Here is a 21,487-nt window from a genome sequence, read left to right as displayed (position 1 = left end):
TACGAAGTTATCTTTTAATTATTCTTGCTCCCAAAGACTACAACTCGGTATGCTCAAAGAAAGATATACCATAATAAATAACTTTAGATAGACTTTAAAGAGATAAAAAAAATCAATACCAGTCATTGAGAGTCCACAGCTGTACAGTATTAACTCAGAAATATGAGTAATTTCTGGAATTTCGGCAATTACAAAGGGATTTTTCTTTGTCATATTGTTTATCGGTGACTAGTTAGTATGACCTATTATAAAAACCATCGATAAAAAGATAAAATTCTTATAACAAAAAATGGGCACAATTGGGCTGTAAATACTGCTGATAGGAAAAAATTGACTAGCTGCGTTGTTAAGACTTACAAAGACTTGCTAGCACATTAAAAAAATGGATCATAATAATTTTCTTTTGGTCGTATGCTTTATTTATTTATGTGAGACGTCGCTACGGGCGACAGCGAGCATCAAACCTGCTGACAGCTTAAAAAGCGACCTTTTCATTTCGATCGTCAGATTTTATCTAGCCGGGCCATCGTCACTGAATGGCCAGGATCTAACTCGAGAGCCACAACACCAACAATCCATTACGCACCTGTATATAAGTAATATTTATTGCACAAATTTATACGGCCGGAATATCAACTGTTGTAACAAAAGAATATTTTAATTTATATCGCTTTTATGTATTTTCATTAAAATTTATCGCTTAAAAATATTATATTATCATTATTACAGTTTTAGAATTTTTAATAATTTTATAAAAAGAAAAATCAAGCTATTTGTATATTTAAATAAATTATATATTATATACATATTTGTCTTACAATTTGTAATGCAAATATAATGTATTAATCAAGCACTGTTAGTTTTACATAAAATATGTATATATTTAATAGATAACACATGCATACTAATAACTAAATATTTACTACAAAAATATGAAAACAAATGATCACATCAATGTGATTATGTTTATAATAAGAAAAATGCGAATCTAATTCCTAGTTCGTTGATCTTCTTTATCCTTGGACTTGCTAACAACGGCTCGTCGTTTTTTTTTCAACCAAAGCCATAGAATTCGGCTTGGAATACAGAATCAAAGCTAAATAAAATTGACTACGTCAATGTTTGTATTACACTCACGTTTTATTTCTTTATACAGTTTGAAAACCGGACCGCATAGGGAAGTACATACGTGAGTAATTTTTGTACCTATTGACGAGCCGCCAACGAACTCTCCGAGATTATAGCGAGTCCACAGGTGTGATTGCAGACTCATCACCATTCAACGTTTCGCGCTGCGGGAGGTCGCATCGCTCCGAGCACGATGCTCGCGAGGAGCTTGGTGTTGTGGCAAGTGCTCCTCCACACGGCGACCTCTTATCCAGATGCAGAGCAAGACGACTCCTGGAACCAAGCTAGAGCTTATAGACCGGTGAATTACATGGTGGACATTACGAACAATCTAGGAATTAACGTGCTCTATGAACATAATTTCTTAAATGATAACAACATAGCCTTTTCGCCCTATGGTCTGACTGGGATCATGATCGCCCTGTATGAAGGAATCGACGGTTCTTCGGCGATTCAGATGCAAAAGGCTATGAGGTTACCATCGGACAGGAGTATTATGCGAGTTGGATTTCGAGATATACATAGAAGGTTGAGGGTGAGTTTCGCATTGAGTAAAACACATTTACAATGAACATTGAAAATCTTTGAATTGCGCTCCATTGATCCATTTTTTCAGGTCTTTACCTAAAAAAATCAAGCTAAATTGTACAAGCTATAACTTAAATTGCAATAGTCTTTTAGTGAAAAGTATATTAAATATGTTTGATCACCAACTTGATAATTATTTTATTCACTCGCAATGTACTTAATAGACATACAAGTTGGTATTAAAGTCGGTTTTCCAGTAAAAAATGTATACTTAATTGCAGATTAACATTTCTATTCATTGTTTTAGTATACTGTGTCTTAATTACATACCTTAGGTGTTTATTGATCGAAAAACTTTTGGGTGAAAATGATCTTATAAGCCAAGCACACTTTGATAATATTTTATTTCATTCTGAAAATAAAGTGTATGGGGGGCTGATAATATATTTGCATGTGAAAAGAATAGGATATTATTTCTGTAAAGTTTACAACTATAGATTGCAAATGTCATCTCTTTCAAGCATTTTTCAAAACAGCTATTAACAAGTCTGAATCTAGCAGTTCAATATTTTATCGAATAAATAATAATTGAAATTATTTTAATTGTCCTTTTATCAACATGATGAAGTGCAGATGTTTATGATGAAGTGCCGTTTAGTGATAATAAATTTTTGCCATAATTTAGTCACGTGATCGACCATTACTTTATATAGTTCGGATATTTTTATGCTATTTTAGATGTGATATCAATTTTTTTCTATATTATTTGTGTTAAATTATACATATGTATATATAATACATACATATATGTATTGGGTTATTTGAAGTGGCAGATTTTTTTAGATCATCATTTGTAATGATTATCTTCAATAATAGTTCCCTATTCTTTCTGAAAATAAGAGACACAAAGAACAGATAGAAACATTGCTGTTTTTGCTTTTGGGTCAGTTCAGTGCCCATTTGTTTATTTTTTGGCCCTATCCTATGTCATCCAGATGTAAAACTGTTGCAAGAGAAACCTCGTCGCGACTAAACGTTAGCGCGACATAACGCTCCGTGACAAAATGTTAACACGACATCTTGTTTTTATACACATTTATATAAAAATGAATATGTATTCTATACTATTATAAAATATTATATTCACAAAGTAAGTGTATTATTTAACTTTAGATATAATTAAATTAATTAAAAGTCAAAATTCCAAATCTTTTGATTTCAAATAAGTTTTATTAGTTGAAAACAAAACAATAATAAATAAAAGACAAGAATTGAAAATCGATAATATATAAATATAACACAAACATATAAAAAATTAATGCAATACAACACTTAATAAATATAAAGTACTAAATTTGTTTTAAAAATGTTCATTCGTTTCGAAATTAAACAATACACCTACCTTGTAAATATACTATTTTACAATATTATAGAATACATATTCATTTTTATTAAAATACTAAAATACAATATATTTTTTTATTTAATAAATAACATTCATTTATATACGTTTATATAAATGTTACCATTTTTAGCGGAGCGTTAACATTATGTCGGTTAACGTTTTGTCTGTTAGCGTTTTGTCGTATAACCAAAAACCAAATTCTCTTAAAGTGTTATTTTGAACAGTTATTTGTGGATTAGCTTCAACAGTATTTCTCATTTTTTTTAGTTGTGTTTGTTACCACATTGTGTTTCAGTTTGAACTCGTTCAAAAATACGTAGATCATAAATCTACATAGAACATATGAGCGAATACTAATAAAACACATATAATTAATAATAAAAAATAAAAAACACAATACCCTTCATAAAATAAATACAAAATATAGTTATTTACTACTAACCCTTTGTTCCAATTACAGTCCGTTACCAATTGAGTAAAAATTTGGCATTTAATATGAAACAACCTAATACGTCGGTTAACTAACATAGTCTCAATAAAATTACAATGATTTATGAATAAAATTTTATTCAGTTTAATTAAAAGGCGTAAAATCAATCAATAATAATGATAATTACGTGTCTTATATTGTTTTCAAACAGTACATTTAGATAGATCAGTAGTATAAGGGGATGATTAATACCTGATAGACCTGGATTCGAATTCCATATGAACATTAGTTTTTTTCTTCTTTTTCTATCGTGTCGACAACATAGAAATTAGTGATTCGTAATAATTATAATTCTGATTTATCATCACAAATTAGGTTTTCTTAGATTTTCATACACATCATTTGATTGTTAGCTGTTAAAGCAGTTTACAATATTTAATAAAATATATGTAACTGAATTACAGACTTCGATTTTAGTCTGGTGTATCACTACTTATTTGTAGTTGATGACTGTTTAATCCGTTTTAACGCATTGGGCTAACATCAGTTTTTACAATGGAAGATTTAAAAAAATGGAGAGCTGATTTTGTTACTTGAAATGAATGATTTTAAAAATTATTATTTATAAAATAATATAGTAAAGTGATTTATGGTCCACCTTGTGCAATTATTATGATACCTTTATTTCAACATAGTAATATGATAGTATAATGTTTTATCCATGAAATCTAAAACGATTTGTACAAATTATACGAATACACCAGTTCGTATCGCGTTAACCTCATAAAAAACTAGACTGCGTAGCATATTGTTTCGCCTTTTATTAATTTTGAATTAACCCAAAATAGATGACAGTCCAAGCTAGATCCTATCCGAGATAACTGTCATTATGCACAATCCCAACAAAAAAAAATGTGCGACCTTCAGCACCTATTGTCCATACATTTGTAATGGTGGCAATCCATGCATTTATAAAAAGCTACTAGACTATACCGAAACGCATGTATGTGTACATAATCAAACGTGTCAATTTCAGAGCTATTTCATACCCAAAGAGGGTTTCCTCGCAGGGCTGGCGTTCAACAATGAAAACGTTACGTTCAGAGAAGAGTACAAGAGTTTATTGCAATTTTACGGATACGATTTCGAAATGCCTAAATCTACGACTAAAAATGACACCACGACACTCGCTCCTCAATCGACGGAAACTATTAGCACGAGTTTGCCAACTACGATTCAGGACGAAGAATCTACCACATTGTCTACTATTGCTTCGACAATTGCCTCTATGACTACGGAAACGATGGACGCAACCACCACGAGCATGCCTCAAATGACTGATGCAGAATCAACATCGACTGAATCTATGTCAACTATGACATCAACTTTAGCTATGGAGTCAGATATAGAAACGACTACAGAGTCATTAACGACAGTTCAAACTTCTACTGAAATGACTACAGACAAACCGACGTCTATAGAAATGACTACAGGCATAACGGCCACTATGGAGATGACTACAGGCATGACTACGACTGTAGAAATGACTCCAAGCATAACAACGACTATTGAATCTGAATCAGATCAACAATCATCGACTGTCATAATCGTAGCCGAAGAGAGTACGATGTCTACAGCCACGACAGATGCAGAAACAACTACTTCTACAAACGACGAAGCGAACGAAGTCAAGGAAAGCGAAAATACGCCATCAACCCGAAGAAAAAAATCTTTATACAACAATTACGATTATGTCGAATCGCGCGATCAAGACCAATTAGGCTTATTAAGACCTCTGTTCTTGAAAAGTCCAAATTATGGAGGAAGAGGCCTCCAACATCACAGATCGTTTTTGGCCAACGGATACGACAGAGTGCAAATCACTTATATGTCTTACGACACAGTTTTGGATTTTGCTTACATACCATACTTGAGGTCGATGGCTTTGAAACTACCATTAGACACCACCGAATACTACCTTTTAGTCATATTGCCAGAATTTGAATTTGGCGTTAATCAACTTATCAAAGATTTGCAATCTGAGAGGGCTCCTACTCTCAGGCAAATAAATTACATGCTGGCCAGCACGCATGTTCACGCTTGGGTGCCCACTTTTATGCTAAAAGGATTCATAGTTTTGACCACGGACCTCCAAAAGGTATGTGGGAATTTTATTCTATTCATATATAATTTGTCCTCGTCATTCATAATGTCGATTGCAAATTGAACATTTTTTTTGCAATTTTACCATAATCATATAAATTACCATGCAAAACAATCGTCCGTTGTTGCATGATCGTATTGGAGCGATACGTGCTATTATTATTAAACTATATTATTGTTATTATTTTAGTTGGGAATATGTGATGTATTTGAACCGAGACAGGACGATTTCAAACCGATGACCAAAGAACGGAACATTTATGTGAGAAACATCGAACAGGCTATTACAGTGACCATTAGAAAATATTCGGAACCTAGCATCAAAAAACGTGAGTTGTTAATAAAATTGTATTTTTGTGGAACTGAGGTATTTAATATGTGAATGATTTGTTTAATGCTTTACTTATTTAATAAAAACTATAAAAAAATTAACAATATATTTACAAAATAAAGGAGTAAGTAAACTTCTGCATTCAAAAAATCTATAATAGTTCAGTAGCTTCAGATTAGCCAATTAGTCTGCCAACCTATGTGTATTATTCCATACTTATTATTATTAGGTTTTTTTATTTTTTAAATAAAAATATCTCGCTGCGCTGATATTTTCTTACTAAACTTTGTTAAATTGTGTATCTGTACATATATTATATAAACATATAAATATCTGATGTTGTGATATTTTCTTAAAAAAACTAACATTTATTTTGCTGTCAACGTTGAAATTTTTGGTTTTATTATTGTGATTTTGTATAAATAAAATAATATATTTTGTACATATATTATAATTTAATTTAAGTGGGATGATACACATTTTATTAATATATATTTTATGTATGATTTAATTGTGGGTTTCTTCCTAATGAATACTTACTTTTGACCGACGTTTCGGCAGGGATATTCCCGCGATGTTCACAGTTCACAATTGAATGTGACTAAGGTGAGAATATTCCTAACGAAACGTTTGTCAGAAGTAAGTAACCATCATGAAGAAACCTGCTATTTAAATTATAATGTATATATATATGATCGTATAATATATATCCTTATATCATATGTATGTATGTATATAGACCAGTATGCCACATTGATAAAACCTATCGAGTAATGATGTTCAGATTTTAAATACATAATAAATATATGCATATTTAATAGTTATAAATGTGGGTATTTATGCATTTTGTGTATTCTATTCTGACTTATCGCGCATGAAAATAGATTGCTTCAGAGCCATCGCATTCGACAATTTCTCAAACTATGTATAAAAATACAATAATATATTTTTTACAAACATACCATTCACACCGAATCGCTGAAGTCGCTTATTGCGTAAAATAGGCAAAAATTGCCAAATTCATGAAAAGTGCAATCCCGTTGCTTCATTCGTGAATTATCTGTCTATTGCGTGAATTGGGCAGGAATTGTTTTTCTTTTTTCGTCCATTGGAAATGGTAGACCGTAGCGCTCCGGTAGTGTTTTACGTAACTAGACCAAATGTCATTTCATTATATTAAAATATATCAATCATTATCCACAGTGATGTTCATCTTTATTTAGAATGCTACTAGAAATATGACGTCGTACAATATTTATTAACAGTTATTCTTACGATTTATATAGTGGGTTTATGGTCGATTTTTAATCTCTTATGGTGTAACGGGTTAGGTGCGAAAGTGGCGCTCCAGTAGTGTTTTTCGTAACAAGATTAAATGTCATTTGATTATATAAAAGTAAAACAATTATTAACTACAGTGATGATCATTTTTATTTAGAATTGCAAAAAAGTCTAGAATTTTAAATATTCCGATGTACAAATTTATACTAACAGGTATTATGTGCTGGCGAGCGGTAGAGAGCGAGCGTTGGTCAGAATAGTGAACACTCCATGAATCGTTTCAGAGAGCTATTCATGGAGTGTTCACTATTCTGACCAACGCTTGCTCGCTGCCGCTCACGAGCACCTAGCCTGTACAAAAGTTACATAAAAAACTTCTCATACTTAATCATTATTTTATTTCATTAAATTACAATATATCTGCAAATCTTCTGGCATCAGTTCACGACCAGATAAAGTACGTGGACCCTTCAATAAACGTGACGTTTCGCCACTATCAAAAAATGACATTTGGCTTTGTCTTTTATAGATTTTTTATAATAATAAAAGAATATACTACATTCCATATTTTTATCACATATATTTTTTAAGCATTGTGTTAATATTGCGCATTCTGAAAAATTTACTTGACATCACCAGCCCATGACATATAGTGGAGGGGTAGAAAGGACCACACATAAGTGAGAGCTTGTACTATGCTATGTACTATGCTAAATATTTATGGGTTTTTCTTATATTATACAAATATTAATTTAATAAAGAATAGTAGACCTAATTCTTGTTCCACCCCTCGGAGGGCTGCGTGTAATGTTAAATGTACACTACACGACTGAGTAGTAAGAAATTCTCTCACAGTTAATGAATTAAGATTCTTACTTCATTTCTTACAAAATGCTTCATGTTCCAATTTCAAATACGTATGCAAAATATAATATAATAATTAATACCTATTATCTCAACACAATCAAGAGCTTAAAAACAATAGAAAAAAAATTGCATGCTCACATCTCACGATTATCATTTTGTTAAAAATGTACGCAATTCGCTTTGATCTTAATAGTTTTCAGCTTTGGATTAAATTTTTTCGATTGCCAGCATATCACGCATACTATTCGATCTCGAGCGTTCCAATGAGTGGTGGTGCGTTCTCACGGTTGGCAAAAAAAAGATGTGTGTGGGAACATGAGGTTTTACTTGACGAAAAAAAAATATCTTTGCAACATCCGCTTTGTATGTATGTGTAAAGTTTAAAATTACCACGGCATAATTAGCTCCACAAGGTGGTAAGTCGTGTGTAGCCATTGCCGTCCGATTGTCGTCCTATCAGATAACGCTGCGGCTTCTAAAGGCAGCCATTGTGACGCTTAAGAACCTGCCAAAAAACAATAATATAAATACTATTGTTTTTTATATAAACGGATGTTTTTGAAATAGAAACAATATTAATTGTTGTTATTATATTTATTATTAAATTGGTCGCTTGATTGAATTATAATTTATTTTGTATGGCAACACTGTTTAAGCTGAGAAAATTGTGGAGCAATAATGCAAATTAATGTTCTATTGATTTTGACAAACGGACGGCTGTGATGTCTTAAAATGCTAAACGTGTTATTATTTGATCATTTCCATAAACAAAGCTCTTTAATTTAATATTTTTACTGTACACGTTTTTTAATTCCCCTCCCCAATGATACGAAAAAAACTTTTGCAATAAAATTAAATTGAGCTGAATCGCATCTCTATTGTATTGCGAATCGATTGCAATTTTCATTTCCGCCGTTGCCAACGAAATCGAACGACGCCTGCATTTGACCCAAAAACATATCAATTCATGTATATTTATGAACATCTTATACATATTTTATTATCTCATACATACAAACTACATACAAGCATATTGGATTATTTTAATTAATTAATATAATCATTAAACAATAAGTAAATTTATTAGAAAAAAAATAGTTTATGGTTAACAGATGAAAAAAATTCACGCTACGCAGAAAATAATCTTTGTATTGTGGGGGCCTATTAATTTATTTATTATACACTAACATTGACGTGACGACGGCGGAGGGCAGCACATTCTTAGACGAACCGTGGTGGGAGTACTATGATCGGCGGTGCCTCGTCCGCCGATCATTCAAATCGTTTATCATGTAACATAATTATAAACTTTTAATAAAATACTACTGCAGCGGCTTAATCTGTGTGTAATTGCCACCCGTCACCACTGGTCCGACAAAGTATCTTTTTTGTTTTGATCTAAAACAGTGTCAACAAATTTCGGTTAAACTAACTGAACCATTTTTTTTACAGGCTACGTTCAAAGTTCGCCACCAGTAGAATTCGCCGCTACGCATCCCTTCTTATATTTCGTGATGGATTCAGGATTGCACGTTTCACTGATGGCGGGGAAAATAATTAACCCGCTCAACTCTAGAATTATTTGATCGAACGCCATTTTAGTTAATCCTATTGAATTGTGTAAATATGCTGTGTAAAATAATTATTAAATGATGCAATTATTTAACCATTACACGGTTTTTTATTATTAAATTGTAGTTTTCTATTATTATAATGTATTAAATAAAACTTTGCAAAAACTATGTTGTATATTTATATCTTTGAATGCAAGTGTCGACCTTATATATAATTTAATAATTAGCATTGTGGAGCACCGATTTATTAATTATACGAGAACTCTCCAATTCACCGGACGTATCTTTGACTTGATATAAGAACGTCAACGTCACAATTAGTTTTAAAATTATCTTTTAAATGAATACTGATCTTTAAAGTTAATATCGTTTGAATGCAATAAAACTATTTTACTTGACAAACAAATATAATCTAAAACAGCGCTCTATTTTAAGTCCAGGCTTAATTGTATGTTTATAAAATGTTATAATGTAATATAATAATATTATATAATATTTTCAAAAAAATATTCAATAATTTTTAGTTTTACAAATCTTTTTATTAAATTATTTAAATTGCATTATGAAGTAATAACTTCTTAATGGGAATTATATAGGAGCATAGAAAAGCTGTATCATCAAAACAGAGGTAATCAATGGCAATTGACAGTAGTATTTAAATGGCTCTATTAGGATTGGAGTTATTTCCTTTTTTGCGACTGGGAAATCGCTGAATAATATTTTCTTACTTGTAAGTTATTACAGAGATATTAAAAGCTAAGAATATTCCGCATGATTTCAAAATATTCTGAGTTTTATAATAATTTATGAAACATAATGTAAGTGAGTCAATTTTCTATAATGTTTGACGTTTCAAACAATTTTTCTACTGGTAAAATATATTTCAACAGTTTGAACTATTGTCGGTGTCGGTTGGTTGCAGTGTCGTAGCTTGCATGTTAAAAATCGCATGTTATCCCATTATATGGGATGAAGCACCGATCTCTGCATGTAAATCCATATAACTGGGATAATAAATGGTTATTTCACAGAAAATATAAGTAATGCGGAAGTTTTGTATTAACTACTGAAACATTATTATATTTTTGTAAATATACAATAAATTTATTTAATGTTATTATTTGTTTAATATATTAATATTGTAATCTAGGTACTATTAATACATATGTATGTATTTTTCTTTATAAAATTTTAATTCCAAAATTTTCCAATATTTTCGTTACCTTGATCTAATATCTTGACCAAATATTATTGCTTTTGCATCCATATTCAATTGAGTTTGTATTAATATTCATGATTTTTTCTATACATCTTAAGAGATTCCTATATCATCAGTTTTCTTTGCCGATTCTTTCTGATGACCATTGTAGAATCGGCGGATTGAAAATTAAGTTTCATTTACCGAACATTTTGTTTATTTTCCTTTCAAAATATTTACATTTATATTATATTAACCCTGCAATACCGTTGCTCACTTTCTAAACACCTGAAATGCCGCAGGACTCTCGGGCGTTAGCAGAATTTTCATTTGTAAATAAATTTGAAACACATTAATTTATTAAACAGCCAATTTGATATGTTATATTGCAATTATAAAAGTAATAATAATACTATTTGAGATCAAAAGATAACAATACTTATTCATCTTTGAATCATTTAATATAAAGTTTCTAAAATAATTGCTCCATGAAACGAATTGTTTGTGCATTACTGTTATTATTTATTTTATTAATTTATTTAGCTTAATAGCTAATCTTTACATCTAACAAATTTAGTAAACATATATAAAAATATATAAAAAATACATAACAGAAAGAAAAAATGAAAATATACAATAATAAAGTCTTAATATTATAATTTATTTCTATATGTACGAAGGTGTTTTTTTATTCCATTTATGAAACCCGTTATATTTTTGCTGTTTCGGATTTCTCTTGGAAGACTATTATATAAATCAAAACCTCCGTACATAATTCCCCTAGCCGTACTCGTTTTCTTATACTTAATTTTCTTTAAATTTTCTCTATTTCTAGTATTATATTTATGTACATCTTTATTTCTTATTAAATACTTATTAAAATATTTTGGTAATATATTATTTTCTAACTTATATATAAATACTAATACATTCATACTCAATATTTCTTGAACATTCAACCATTCTAATCTATCAATCATACTTTTACAATTAGTTAATCTATTTTTATTTAAAATTACTCTCATTGCCCTATTTTGTAATTTTTGCAACATTTGTTTATCTAATTTATTTAACATATTTAATAGTGTTGCACAATAATTAAAATGGGGCAATATTATACTATTATAAATAAGGTGAAGATTAAGACAAGACAGACAGTAAACACCCCATTAATAACTCTCTGTAACGAATCCTTTTCCGAAGATTCACCTTACATAAATGCACAAACAATTCGTTTTATGGAATAAAGTATTTATTTAAATATTAATTACAAACAGTGAATTTAGAAATTTTGTTTAATAACTGAAGCTTTAAGAAAAGCCGTGTGACCTTCTATACTTCTGCGTTGTAAAATGGCTATCGACAACAAATCTTTTGAATAAGTTTATTGCTCTTTTCAAATCAAACATTACTTTCATTAACCCACCATTGGTCGCATGGCGGTATGACGCTCACCTGGACAGATATTTTGATCTAATTTTTTTCTGTGAAGATATAACTTTTCTAATTTCCTAGAATTCAATTTTTTCAATAATATATGCTCAATTGTGTATTAAACCATGATTTTGCGTATTAGTTGTTGCATCAATGATCGAAAGATGACATTGTTTAATTTGTTTTTAAACTGAGCTGCATATTTTTATGGATATTTTATTATTATTTACTCTCTGTAATATGCGATTGATAAATATTATTATAATCAATCTATTCGGAACTGAAATATTTTGAGATAATTTTCGGGACATGAATGAAATTCGATTTGAGTGGAAATTTTTTTATTAATCCATTTTTAAATACACTTATGGTTTACTTTGCTTTTTTAGACTTTATTTTCCTAAGGTAGAACTCCAACTCTTTTCCTTCGATGATGTAACCGTCAGCACGTCCACATTGGCCGGGTCTGGATCTCAGACACGCTGTATAAGATAAACCATTAATTAGAAAAAGGACAAGAATATCATAAACCAATGTATGCTAATAAAAATCTCAGAGTAACTATGACGATGCCAATCATGGAATTGTTTCTAAATGATATTCAAAACGAAAAACATTTAATTGAGACATCAAGCAAAATTTTTCATCATTGGAATTTTAATTTGAAATAACTAATATTTTAAGATATAATATTTACCCAACAGTCTTCCGGTGTGGAATTGTTCCTCAATCGCGGGCTCAACCTTAGCTGTCTTTTGGAGGTTCGCGTATTTCTTTGCGGTCTTTTTGCTGAACTTCTTGGTCAAAGTTTTCTCTTCCCCTTCGGTCTGAAAGCAAAAATAAATTAGTTATCTCATATCAAAACTCACAACTCAATTCAATAATAAATGGCATCAGAGACCAATGCAATAATCAATAAGTCTATATAAAACAGAATAAATCATTTGACACGCAAAAAATTCATCATTTATTCGATCTAGTACATAATAATGTAAGTTTTTCTCACCAATTTAGCACCCTTCATCCTGCCGAGTGGTAAGTAATAGTGATTTTCATACCACTGTCGGAATGGAGTTGCGTCAATGACGACAATAGCGTTCTTTACCAAAGTCTTGGTACGAATCAACTCATTGTTGGAGGCGTTGTAAACAACGTCAATGATACGGGTCTTGCGAGTGGTGCCTAAAATACAATAAGATCAAATAAACAGTTCATATTATCAAATTTACACAAAGACTCACATTCTGATCCCCAAGCAAAGTTTCCAGTGTCCAAACGGAGTGCACGGTATTTCAGGTTTCCACCGCGAGTGCGGACAACATGGATACGCCTTGCACCAAGCTAAAGAAACAAATTACATTATAACAGATAATAAAAAAAACTATATTTTTTTCCAATTGTGAAAAAAACATACCTTGGTGTTGGCAGCTGGACGACCCAACTCATACTTCCTCTTCTTGCGGAGGGGCTTCCTCTTGCCTCCGGTGGCCCGTCGTTTATGCCAATGGTCTCGGCTGATACCTGTAAACCAAATCAAAATTATAACCTCAAAATTTGAAAGAGCGTGTATTTTCTGGTTATCGAATATAAACGTCAAAACATATAAGTCGGGTACTAGATGCACTTTTTGGTCAAATATATTTGATTTCAAATATAGTAATTTAATAGAAAGTATGCCGATATGTCAATGACAGCATATGAAAATAACCTCAGGTTAGACTTGACTCAAAAGAGCTGGTATGAGTGTCGGTCACCAAATTATTATATTTGGACGGAGAAGCGAGGACGTCGGAACGCCCCCGTGAGCACTACGAAGTCCCGGCGCCTCCGATGCATCGAGATTAAGCGGATTCGTAAGCAAAAGGTACTCACCCATCGCGGTGCCGGCCTAAAAGAGGGAATAGACAACAAGCTGAGTTGCCACACAGTAAAAATAAAATTAATTGCCAGTGTAATATATTTTTAAAATAATACGGAAAATAAGTTTTTTTAAAAAAATATTATTTAGACTTAAAAAATGTTAAAAAATTATTTAAAATACTTGTTTATGTATTGTTTTTTATTCTATTCATTTTATTACTACAACAATTAAATTTTAATATGTTAGACAGTGCTATACGCGCTTTTTATATATCAGCAAAATATTATCTCGCTGACTCTTTCTCAGAAAGTGGCAAAAATATCAAAGCACCGAATATTATGTAGGGCGGCTTCCATAAATGCTGTCAAGGTATAAGAAGAGAGGGGATCAGCGGAATTGTGACAGTATGTGAAAGAAAGGTCGTCAAAATTTCACAAAAAACTGTGATTTATAGAAACCACGTATACAAGTGAACTAAGAAATACATAACGTATAAACATCATATTTGACATATTTATAGAGATATTCAATTAATAAAATGACATGTACTATAAACTTACATCAGAGTATATTGCTGATTATAAAAATGCATAGTTGGAACAATGCTGAGATAAGTTACAATGTGCTTGTTTATTACTATTTTCAAAATTTATTTTATTTCTTAAAAAAATAAATAAATAAAACACTATAATGCTTACTTATTAGCCACAAGAAAAAGTATTAGGAGCTTTTTAAAAGAGCGCCATCCAATTGGCGGCACTCGAACCGAATAATTTTTGCGCAGACGTATTTTTTAGGCGAAACGCTTACCAGTCAAATTATTGTTTTCTATAAGACACAGCGATGAAAGCATAGTTTTTAATTATTTATAAATTAAAATAAAAGTCAAATGTATATCGTGCTACACGCGGTAGATTTATCGATGTTTTGTTTTTCCTTGCACAAAAAATATTTTGACCAATCAGCGAGAAGCATTTGACAGAAAAGTGGTTAGGGTGCTTTTTAATTTAAATTTTTGCGTTCAAATCAGTGGCATAACCACCATGCCGCAGGGGCAGGCCATTGGAGAGCCCCAAGATAAGGTGACCAGATTTTTATAATATCAAAATTACACTGAAAATAAAAAAAAAACATTATCGCCGCAGAAGTTAAAAAAATGTCATTTCGGATTTTTTTGTTTAAGGAGGAAAAATTCCTAAGCTAATATAAAAGGTTATTTAAAATAATTTGTTCAAATGTCATCTCCGAAAATTTTTCGCAGTAAAGAAATTGCTAGGAAAGCTCAAGAAAAAGGGCATTTTGAAAAATTTTATTCAAGGTGTACAAAGAAAAAAATGAAGACAAAATTTTTGATGAGGAATCCTCCCTAAATGAGGACGTCTGCTCACCTTACCCAAGAGGATCGAAGATATGTACATAAAAAATTCAAATATATAGAGCAAATAAAATTTAAAAAATTAATGAATTAATATACAGAATTACACTTTAGTATAGTTACGTTCTAAAACTTATTGTAAATATTGTAAACATCATAATATAAAAAGCCAACAATAAAGTCCTGGGTCATGTGAGACAGCTTAGAATTTTAAGAGTATCGGAAATTTGTCTCATCAATAGAGACTGAGCAAAATTTTAAAAACATCAAACCCTCTAATTTCGATATTATATTATTTTATTATAATAATATTGTTGTTTTATTCATTATACATCTCAAATATTGGTATGTTTCTTCAATATACCTCCATAATTTACATGAATTCTGAATCTTTTTTCGTCAAACCTATCCCATGACTTTTCTGAGCTCCGTGTAGTTAACAAAATAAAATATATATTTTGACATTTATAATTTTAAAATCTATTTAGTTTATATATATATATATATATATATATTTATTAGAAAATAATATAAGTAGTATTTTGATTGACTTTATAACTATCGAGAGGCCGAAATATTATTAATTGAGCGTAAAACGAGACCATGCTATGCCTTTTGTCATTGTTTATTTCATTCACAAGCGCATTTCCTAATCAGACCCAATGACGTCAAGCACGCGCAGCTTTTTAAACGTTCACATTAAAACACAATATATCTTTAAACATTTTTCTTCACAAATAATAATATTAAAATTGACTGAAAAAGTTATTGCACGCGGAGCCACCTTCTTCTATGCAGCCGTTGTAAAACATACTCGCACATATTGAATTTTGACTTGAGTGTAAATTATTATTTAATGGTAATTGTAATAATCATTAAGTCAGCAATTGATTTATTACGTTGGTAGCAAGTATAGTGCGTCAGGTTGGCAACGCTCGCGCTGTCAAAATAAACTGTCAGCTGATGGCGTCGTTTTGGAGAGGTTCGCGCGAATCGCGCGGCCACGACGCTTTATTGAAGCAAACCCTCACCGACAATCTGTCCGAATGCGTCAAGGTCATTCAGTTCAATCATCAAACCGAAGAAGGTCGCCACCAAACTCTCGGCAGCAACGAATTGACGAACGGGCTGTGCGCCGCCTTGGAAGCCATATTCATACACGGTTTGAAGGACAACTTCTTCAAAAAGGCGAAAATCGCCTTCAAGAACGACTCGGAACAGAAGCCCCAACCGAACTTCTGGCCGATTCTGCTCGTATTGTCTCATCGCGACAACATACAACAAATATCGTCGCTGCAACAAATAACCACAGATATCGGTCAAAGTCGAGCATGGATTAGGATCGCTTTAAACGATGGATTATTATCTTCGTATCTATCCACCATGATACGGGATTTGTCAGTTTCCAAGCTGTATTATTCTCCAGCGGCGTATGTTAGAGATTCTGAGCTTTTAGACGTCGCGCAAAGGCTGATAGAAGGCGTAGAATCGTGCATTAATTTTCGAATACCTATAAATTCTAGTCTGTTGAATGCGTGGCCGGAGGACGTTCTCTTATTGGCGGGAGTGTGGACTCCGACTATGAGATCGATTCCTATCGCGTCGGCCGTCGACGTCGCTAGCACGTTAGTCGACACCGAACCGAACAATAGAAAAATATCGTACATACCGGGCAGAGAATATGATAGCACCGGTCTCGGACACGTGTTAGGCATGGATCAAGACAAGGCTATGGATTACATTCTATCTAATACGCCAGAAAATTTCATGGATAATATGCCCAAAAGTAACGAAATCTCGATCGATCCTGGATCTTCCGGCGTCGAACCGAATCAATCCATCGATGAGCCGGTAACCGAAGAAAACAAAGACGCAGACGACAAAACAGAAATCATCGACGATAGCGAAATTAGAATTGAATACAACGAGCCCTCGTCTATGCCCGATCTTAACTCGATTGGAAATTCTATCGTAGGTAAAAGCACATGGTCGTCCGACGATTTTAAAGATACCAAATCCGGTTGTGAGTCTAAAAATGTAACGCCTTCCGTTGACGAAGAATCTAGTGATAATACCTTTGTAAAAACGCCCAATTTGAGAGACGTCGTTAACGATCTACGCATAGAGTTGAAATTGAACTGTGATGATAACGAAAGTATTTCTCAAATAGAAGTGACGACTCCCACTTCGCCGGACGATCCGCTACTGGAAGGACTCGGTTTCGAAGTAATATCAAAATCTCCATCCAATTACTTCACTACTGAAGAATTACAAAATATGATCGATCAAATCGGTAGGCTCTCCAGAGAGTACGGCTTGGATTCTCAGGATTATCAATGTTTGAATTGTAACGATACGCTGGGAGCGACGATATCTAAAGCCAAAGTATGCGCATACACAGGAAACTATTTTTGCTCCACCTGTATGGATCCGAACGTTTTCATGATACCGGCTAGAGTGATACACAATTGGGATTTTTATCGCTATCCCGTTTCCAAACGTGCTGCGACATTTTTATTAGAATTTCAGCATCAACCTTTGATCAACATGAAGAAGATCAATCCGCTCATCTATACGGGAGTGGAGCAAATGGCTCAGTTGCAAGTGCTGCGGATACAATTGAACTTCTTACGAGCTTATTTATTCACGTGCCGAGAGCCCATAATAGAAGATCTACAAAAGCGAATTTGGCCGCGAGAGTATCTCTACGAACACGTTCATATTTATTCGGTATCGGATTTAGCGCAGATATCCAACGGATCCTTAGCGAGTCAGCTGCACAAGATTGTCGTTTTCGCTAGGAGTCACGTCAAAGATTGCTGGCTGTGCAGCCAAAAGGGTTTCATTTGCGAAGTCTGCCATATTCCAAAGATTCTATATCCGTTCGACATTGAGACTACGTACAGATGCGAATCGTGCTCGAGCGTGTTTCATTCGAAATGCCTTAATGCTTTAAAACCGTGCCCAAAATGCGAGAGGATAAGGAAGCGGCAAGGAAAATCGTTAGTTGACGCCGTACACACTAATTTTCAGTAAATGTTAAATATTCACTTTGATGTTGTATTATATGTATTTAATAGTGTATAAATTTATTTTTACATGTTAATCCAAAATTTTAGAAAAATTCCAATTGTTGCTAAAATTTGTTTAGAATATTTATCAATCAACTTATATTATCTGTAAAAGCACTAATATTGTATTTTAGATGTTTGAAAATGTTTGAAATTTATATAAATATTTAAAATATAAATAAATTCTATATCAAATGATTATAATAATAATGGGTTTAACCCTTGAAAGTGTGTGATATTTAAATGCAATTTACTTTTATTCCATATATTTTTCTAAACATAAACATAAAAAAATTAAATCGTACATCTACTGTAAAAATATTAAAGTTTTACCATTTAATAATTCAATAACTTACTTTTGACTAAATATATTTATATATAATACTTTAATTTGTAATGGTTATCATATATGTTAAATTAAATGAAAAATCTGGAACAGTTTGATTTGAAAAATATATTAGATAGAGTATTTCAGCTTTGGACACATGTATACAATTGAGAATGTATTTTGACCGGCCTTTTATTTTTATATAAACAAATTACAGTAGAACCTCGATTACCTGAGCTAAACGGGGATTAAGATGATTTAGATAAAAAAAAATCATCCAGATCAATAAAAATATATAAATACAATTATAATTTTTTTTGCCTATCCTTGGTAGCCACCAGATCTTGTATATATTTAAAACACGTAAGTTGTCTTAGAGTCATATTCTTCTTATCTCTTAAAGATTGAAAAGCTAAAGTATATTTAGCAAATGAATCCGAAGATTTACCTTGCATATATGCGCAAACAATTCGTTTTATGGAACAAAGTATTTATTTAAATTATAATTCCCTGCTAAATAGCATCCAAAACCTTCGCAATTACGCTATTGCATTTAATGCATATTAAAATTTGTTTTATCGCTTCCATGATGTTATGAAACTGGTAACTAGTTCATTATTTTTATCAAAAGATTTTGGATATAAGAACTTTAATGTTTATATTACACCATTGGTTCTATTACTGATTATATTTGAAGAAATTTTATCTTAAATATTAAATATTAACACATTCGTGCTTAATAAGATTTATTTTTCAATGATTCATCAAATGTGGTAAGAAGTTACCGCGGGCGCATAATCCAAAAGATGTTAATTTCATATTCATCCATAGATGATGATATGAGTAATTTTTTTTAATAAACCGGCCAATCGAGGTTCTAATGTAGAAAACAACAGTGCATTGTGGTAACAATTATACTCTAAAGATAATCATGAAACATGTGACTAAACACTGATTGGCTATTTTAATATTTAAAAAAAAATGTAACATCTACATTTGAAGTAACTTAAAAATGAAACATAAGAAAAATTGACTGTCTGATATTGCTTTTGTGCATCGCATTTATATCTATATGTATGTATAATCAAACATAAATTTTTAGATTACATATTTTATGAATTTGGATATACCAACAAGAAATTTATTATTTTTTAAATGGTAAGAATATTTATTATTTTTGTTTAACAATCATCGACTTTTTATTATAGTCCGTACATATTGGAATTTGCATATGGAAGATCATATTATAAATATATATTGTATTTTATCTTTCCACGACCACCGAACAAACGTGCTATTTATTGCTCTTGTATATTATTTTATTTATTTTGCAACTCTGTGCTTATTATTATTGTATGTATTTATGAAACCATATTTTTATATTTAATTAAATTTATTTGCTGTTTTCCTCGGTATGTGTCTTGTAATATTTACGCCCAATAAATTTTGTAATCTTTTTCTAGTTCAATTATATATTTTGTAATGAATTCAATTCAAAAGATTAAGCAAAGATAAACTTAATCAATATTTATATGCATGATTATGATAATAAATACTATTCACAGTATAAAAACTGACTTATTGAAATGTAATGAATTTGTGCTTATTAGTTACAATAACGATATAATGCTAAAATTATTTTCACTGAAAGTATGACATAACTGAGATTCTAAAATATATTTGTGTATTGCAGCATCACATCTTTCGAACTTAGTTTGACTTAACAACTCGAGAAATGTGATTATATTTGCAAGAAGAACGTCATATATTATTAATAAGTCTAAATAATTATTCCATACACTGAATGTAAACCAATTATATTTTTATTCTATCAACCCAGAAAGAAGTTCGTTTTTTTACTCGGTTAACTTTGACGGTCAGTTGTGAATTTTTTCTACCTTGACCGCACCTCTTTTTGGAATATATGAAACTCAAAGAACATTTAAAATCACACAGCATGTACAATGGAGTGATTTAGTGGAGTTTCTCAAGAGTACAACATAGACCCTCTGCTCTTCTCCTTATTCATTAATTATAATACCTATATATGACAATTACAAATTCCAGTTCTCTTTTGTATGCTGATTATTTAAAATTGTTTTGATACATTCTCTAGAGAGTGATTTAGATTTTCTGTGGAGCTGGACTTCCTTCAACCATGCCTCTAGTGACGGAAAATGCCATATTATGTCATCATCTCAATCTCATTCACCATTGGAATATTCATATGATCCCAATGGGAACTTTCTGTTTAGAGAAACTTTCACTAAAGATATCGGAATCACATTTGAGAGCAAATGGACTTATTTGTCTTTGCTATGGTTTCACTTTTTACGATCGGTCAGTTATTCGTGTCCTATATGACACTTTGGCTCGCAGCATTCTTGAATCAGGAACTATAATTTAGAATCCCCGAGTAACCATTTGCTCTCCTTTTAAACGAAAAAATTCCAGAGACACCTTTATAAAAGAAATACAATTTTCTGAAAGAACTCAACGAATTGTATACTGAC

The 21,487-nt window shown here is 31.5% G+C and overlaps 3 protein-coding genes across 4 annotated transcripts; 2 read left to right on the top strand and 1 right to left on the bottom strand.

The window, feature by feature from the left end:
* Positions 1 to 1,065: 1,065 nt before the first annotated feature.
* On the top strand, positions 1,066 to 9,872 carry Spn85F (Serpin 85F). 2 transcript variants are annotated; one of them, XM_088194297.1, is made up of 5 exons: positions 1,066 to 1,189; positions 1,256 to 1,663; positions 4,528 to 5,649; positions 5,845 to 5,983; positions 9,586 to 9,872. In XM_088194297.1, exons 2-5 carry the CDS (start codon positions 1,322 to 1,324, stop codon positions 9,717 to 9,719), a joined length of 1,737 nt encoding a protein of 578 aa, XP_088050423.1. In that variant the 5' UTR covers positions 1,066 to 1,189; positions 1,256 to 1,321; the 3' UTR covers positions 9,720 to 9,872. The 2 variants fall into 2 exon arrangements, with proteins under 2 accessions (XP_088050423.1, XP_088050424.1); XM_088194298.1 differs by lacking the exon at positions 1,066 to 1,189 and having other exon boundaries at positions 1,257 to 1,429.
* Positions 9,873 to 12,663: 2,791 nt separating this feature from the next.
* On the bottom strand, positions 12,664 to 14,238 carry RpS8 (ribosomal protein S8). The gene is made up of 6 exons (XM_088193954.1): positions 14,212 to 14,238; positions 13,754 to 13,860; positions 13,581 to 13,680; positions 13,346 to 13,521; positions 13,037 to 13,166; positions 12,664 to 12,821 (listed from the first exon to the last, which is right to left on the bottom strand). Exons 1-6 carry the CDS (start codon positions 14,213 to 14,215, stop codon positions 12,712 to 12,714), a joined length of 627 nt encoding a protein of 208 aa, XP_088050080.1. The 5' UTR covers positions 14,216 to 14,238; the 3' UTR covers positions 12,664 to 12,711.
* Positions 14,239 to 16,500: 2,262 nt separating this feature from the next.
* On the top strand, positions 16,501 to 18,688 carry LOC148230978 (uncharacterized). The gene has a single exon (XM_088195810.1). It carries the CDS (start codon positions 16,539 to 16,541, stop codon positions 18,609 to 18,611), a length of 2,073 nt encoding a protein of 690 aa, XP_088051936.1. The 5' UTR covers positions 16,501 to 16,538; the 3' UTR covers positions 18,612 to 18,688.
* Positions 18,689 to 21,487: the final 2,799 nt, after the last annotated feature.

This window comes from Plectrocnemia conspersa, unplaced genomic scaffold, assembly GCF_051122295.1.
Source record: "Plectrocnemia conspersa isolate PC_06_02 unplaced genomic scaffold, ASM5112229v1 ptg000010l, whole genome shotgun sequence".
In the NCBI taxonomy this organism is placed as follows: Eukaryota; Metazoa; Arthropoda; class Insecta; order Trichoptera; family Polycentropodidae; genus Plectrocnemia; species Plectrocnemia conspersa.
The sequence above is the reverse complement of the archived record's forward strand: the minus strand, read 5'-3'. Positions and strand labels throughout refer to the sequence as shown.

What these genes read in the sequence shown, in the direction of transcription:
- Spn85F (XM_088194297.1), top strand. Translation starts at nt 1,322, where the DNA reads ATGCTCGCGAGGAGCTTGGTGTTGTGGCAAGTGCTCCTCCACACGGCG. An exon ending in TGACCACGGACCTCCAAAAG is followed by an intron (nt 5,650 to 5,844) that starts GTATGTGGGAAT and finishes TTATTATTTTAG; the next exon opens with TTGGGAATATGTGATGTATT. An exon ending in GGAACCTAGCATCAAAAAAC is followed by an intron (nt 5,984 to 9,585) that starts GTGAGTTGTTAA and finishes TTTTTTTTACAG; the next exon opens with GCTACGTTCAAAGTTCGCCA.
- LOC148230978 (XM_088195810.1), top strand. Translation starts at nt 16,539, where the DNA reads ATGGCGTCGTTTTGGAGAGGTTCGCGCGAATCGCGCGGCCACGACGCT.
- RpS8 (XM_088193954.1), bottom strand. An exon ending in GGATGAAGGGTGCTAAATTG is followed by an intron (nt 13,167 to 13,345) that starts GTGAGAAAAACT and finishes TTTTGCTTTCAG; the next exon opens with ACCGAAGGGGAAGAGAAAAC. An exon ending in CCACACCGGAAGACTGTTGG is followed by an intron (nt 12,822 to 13,036) that starts GTAAATATTATA and finishes TATCTTATACAG; the next exon opens with CGTGTCTGAGATCCAGACCC.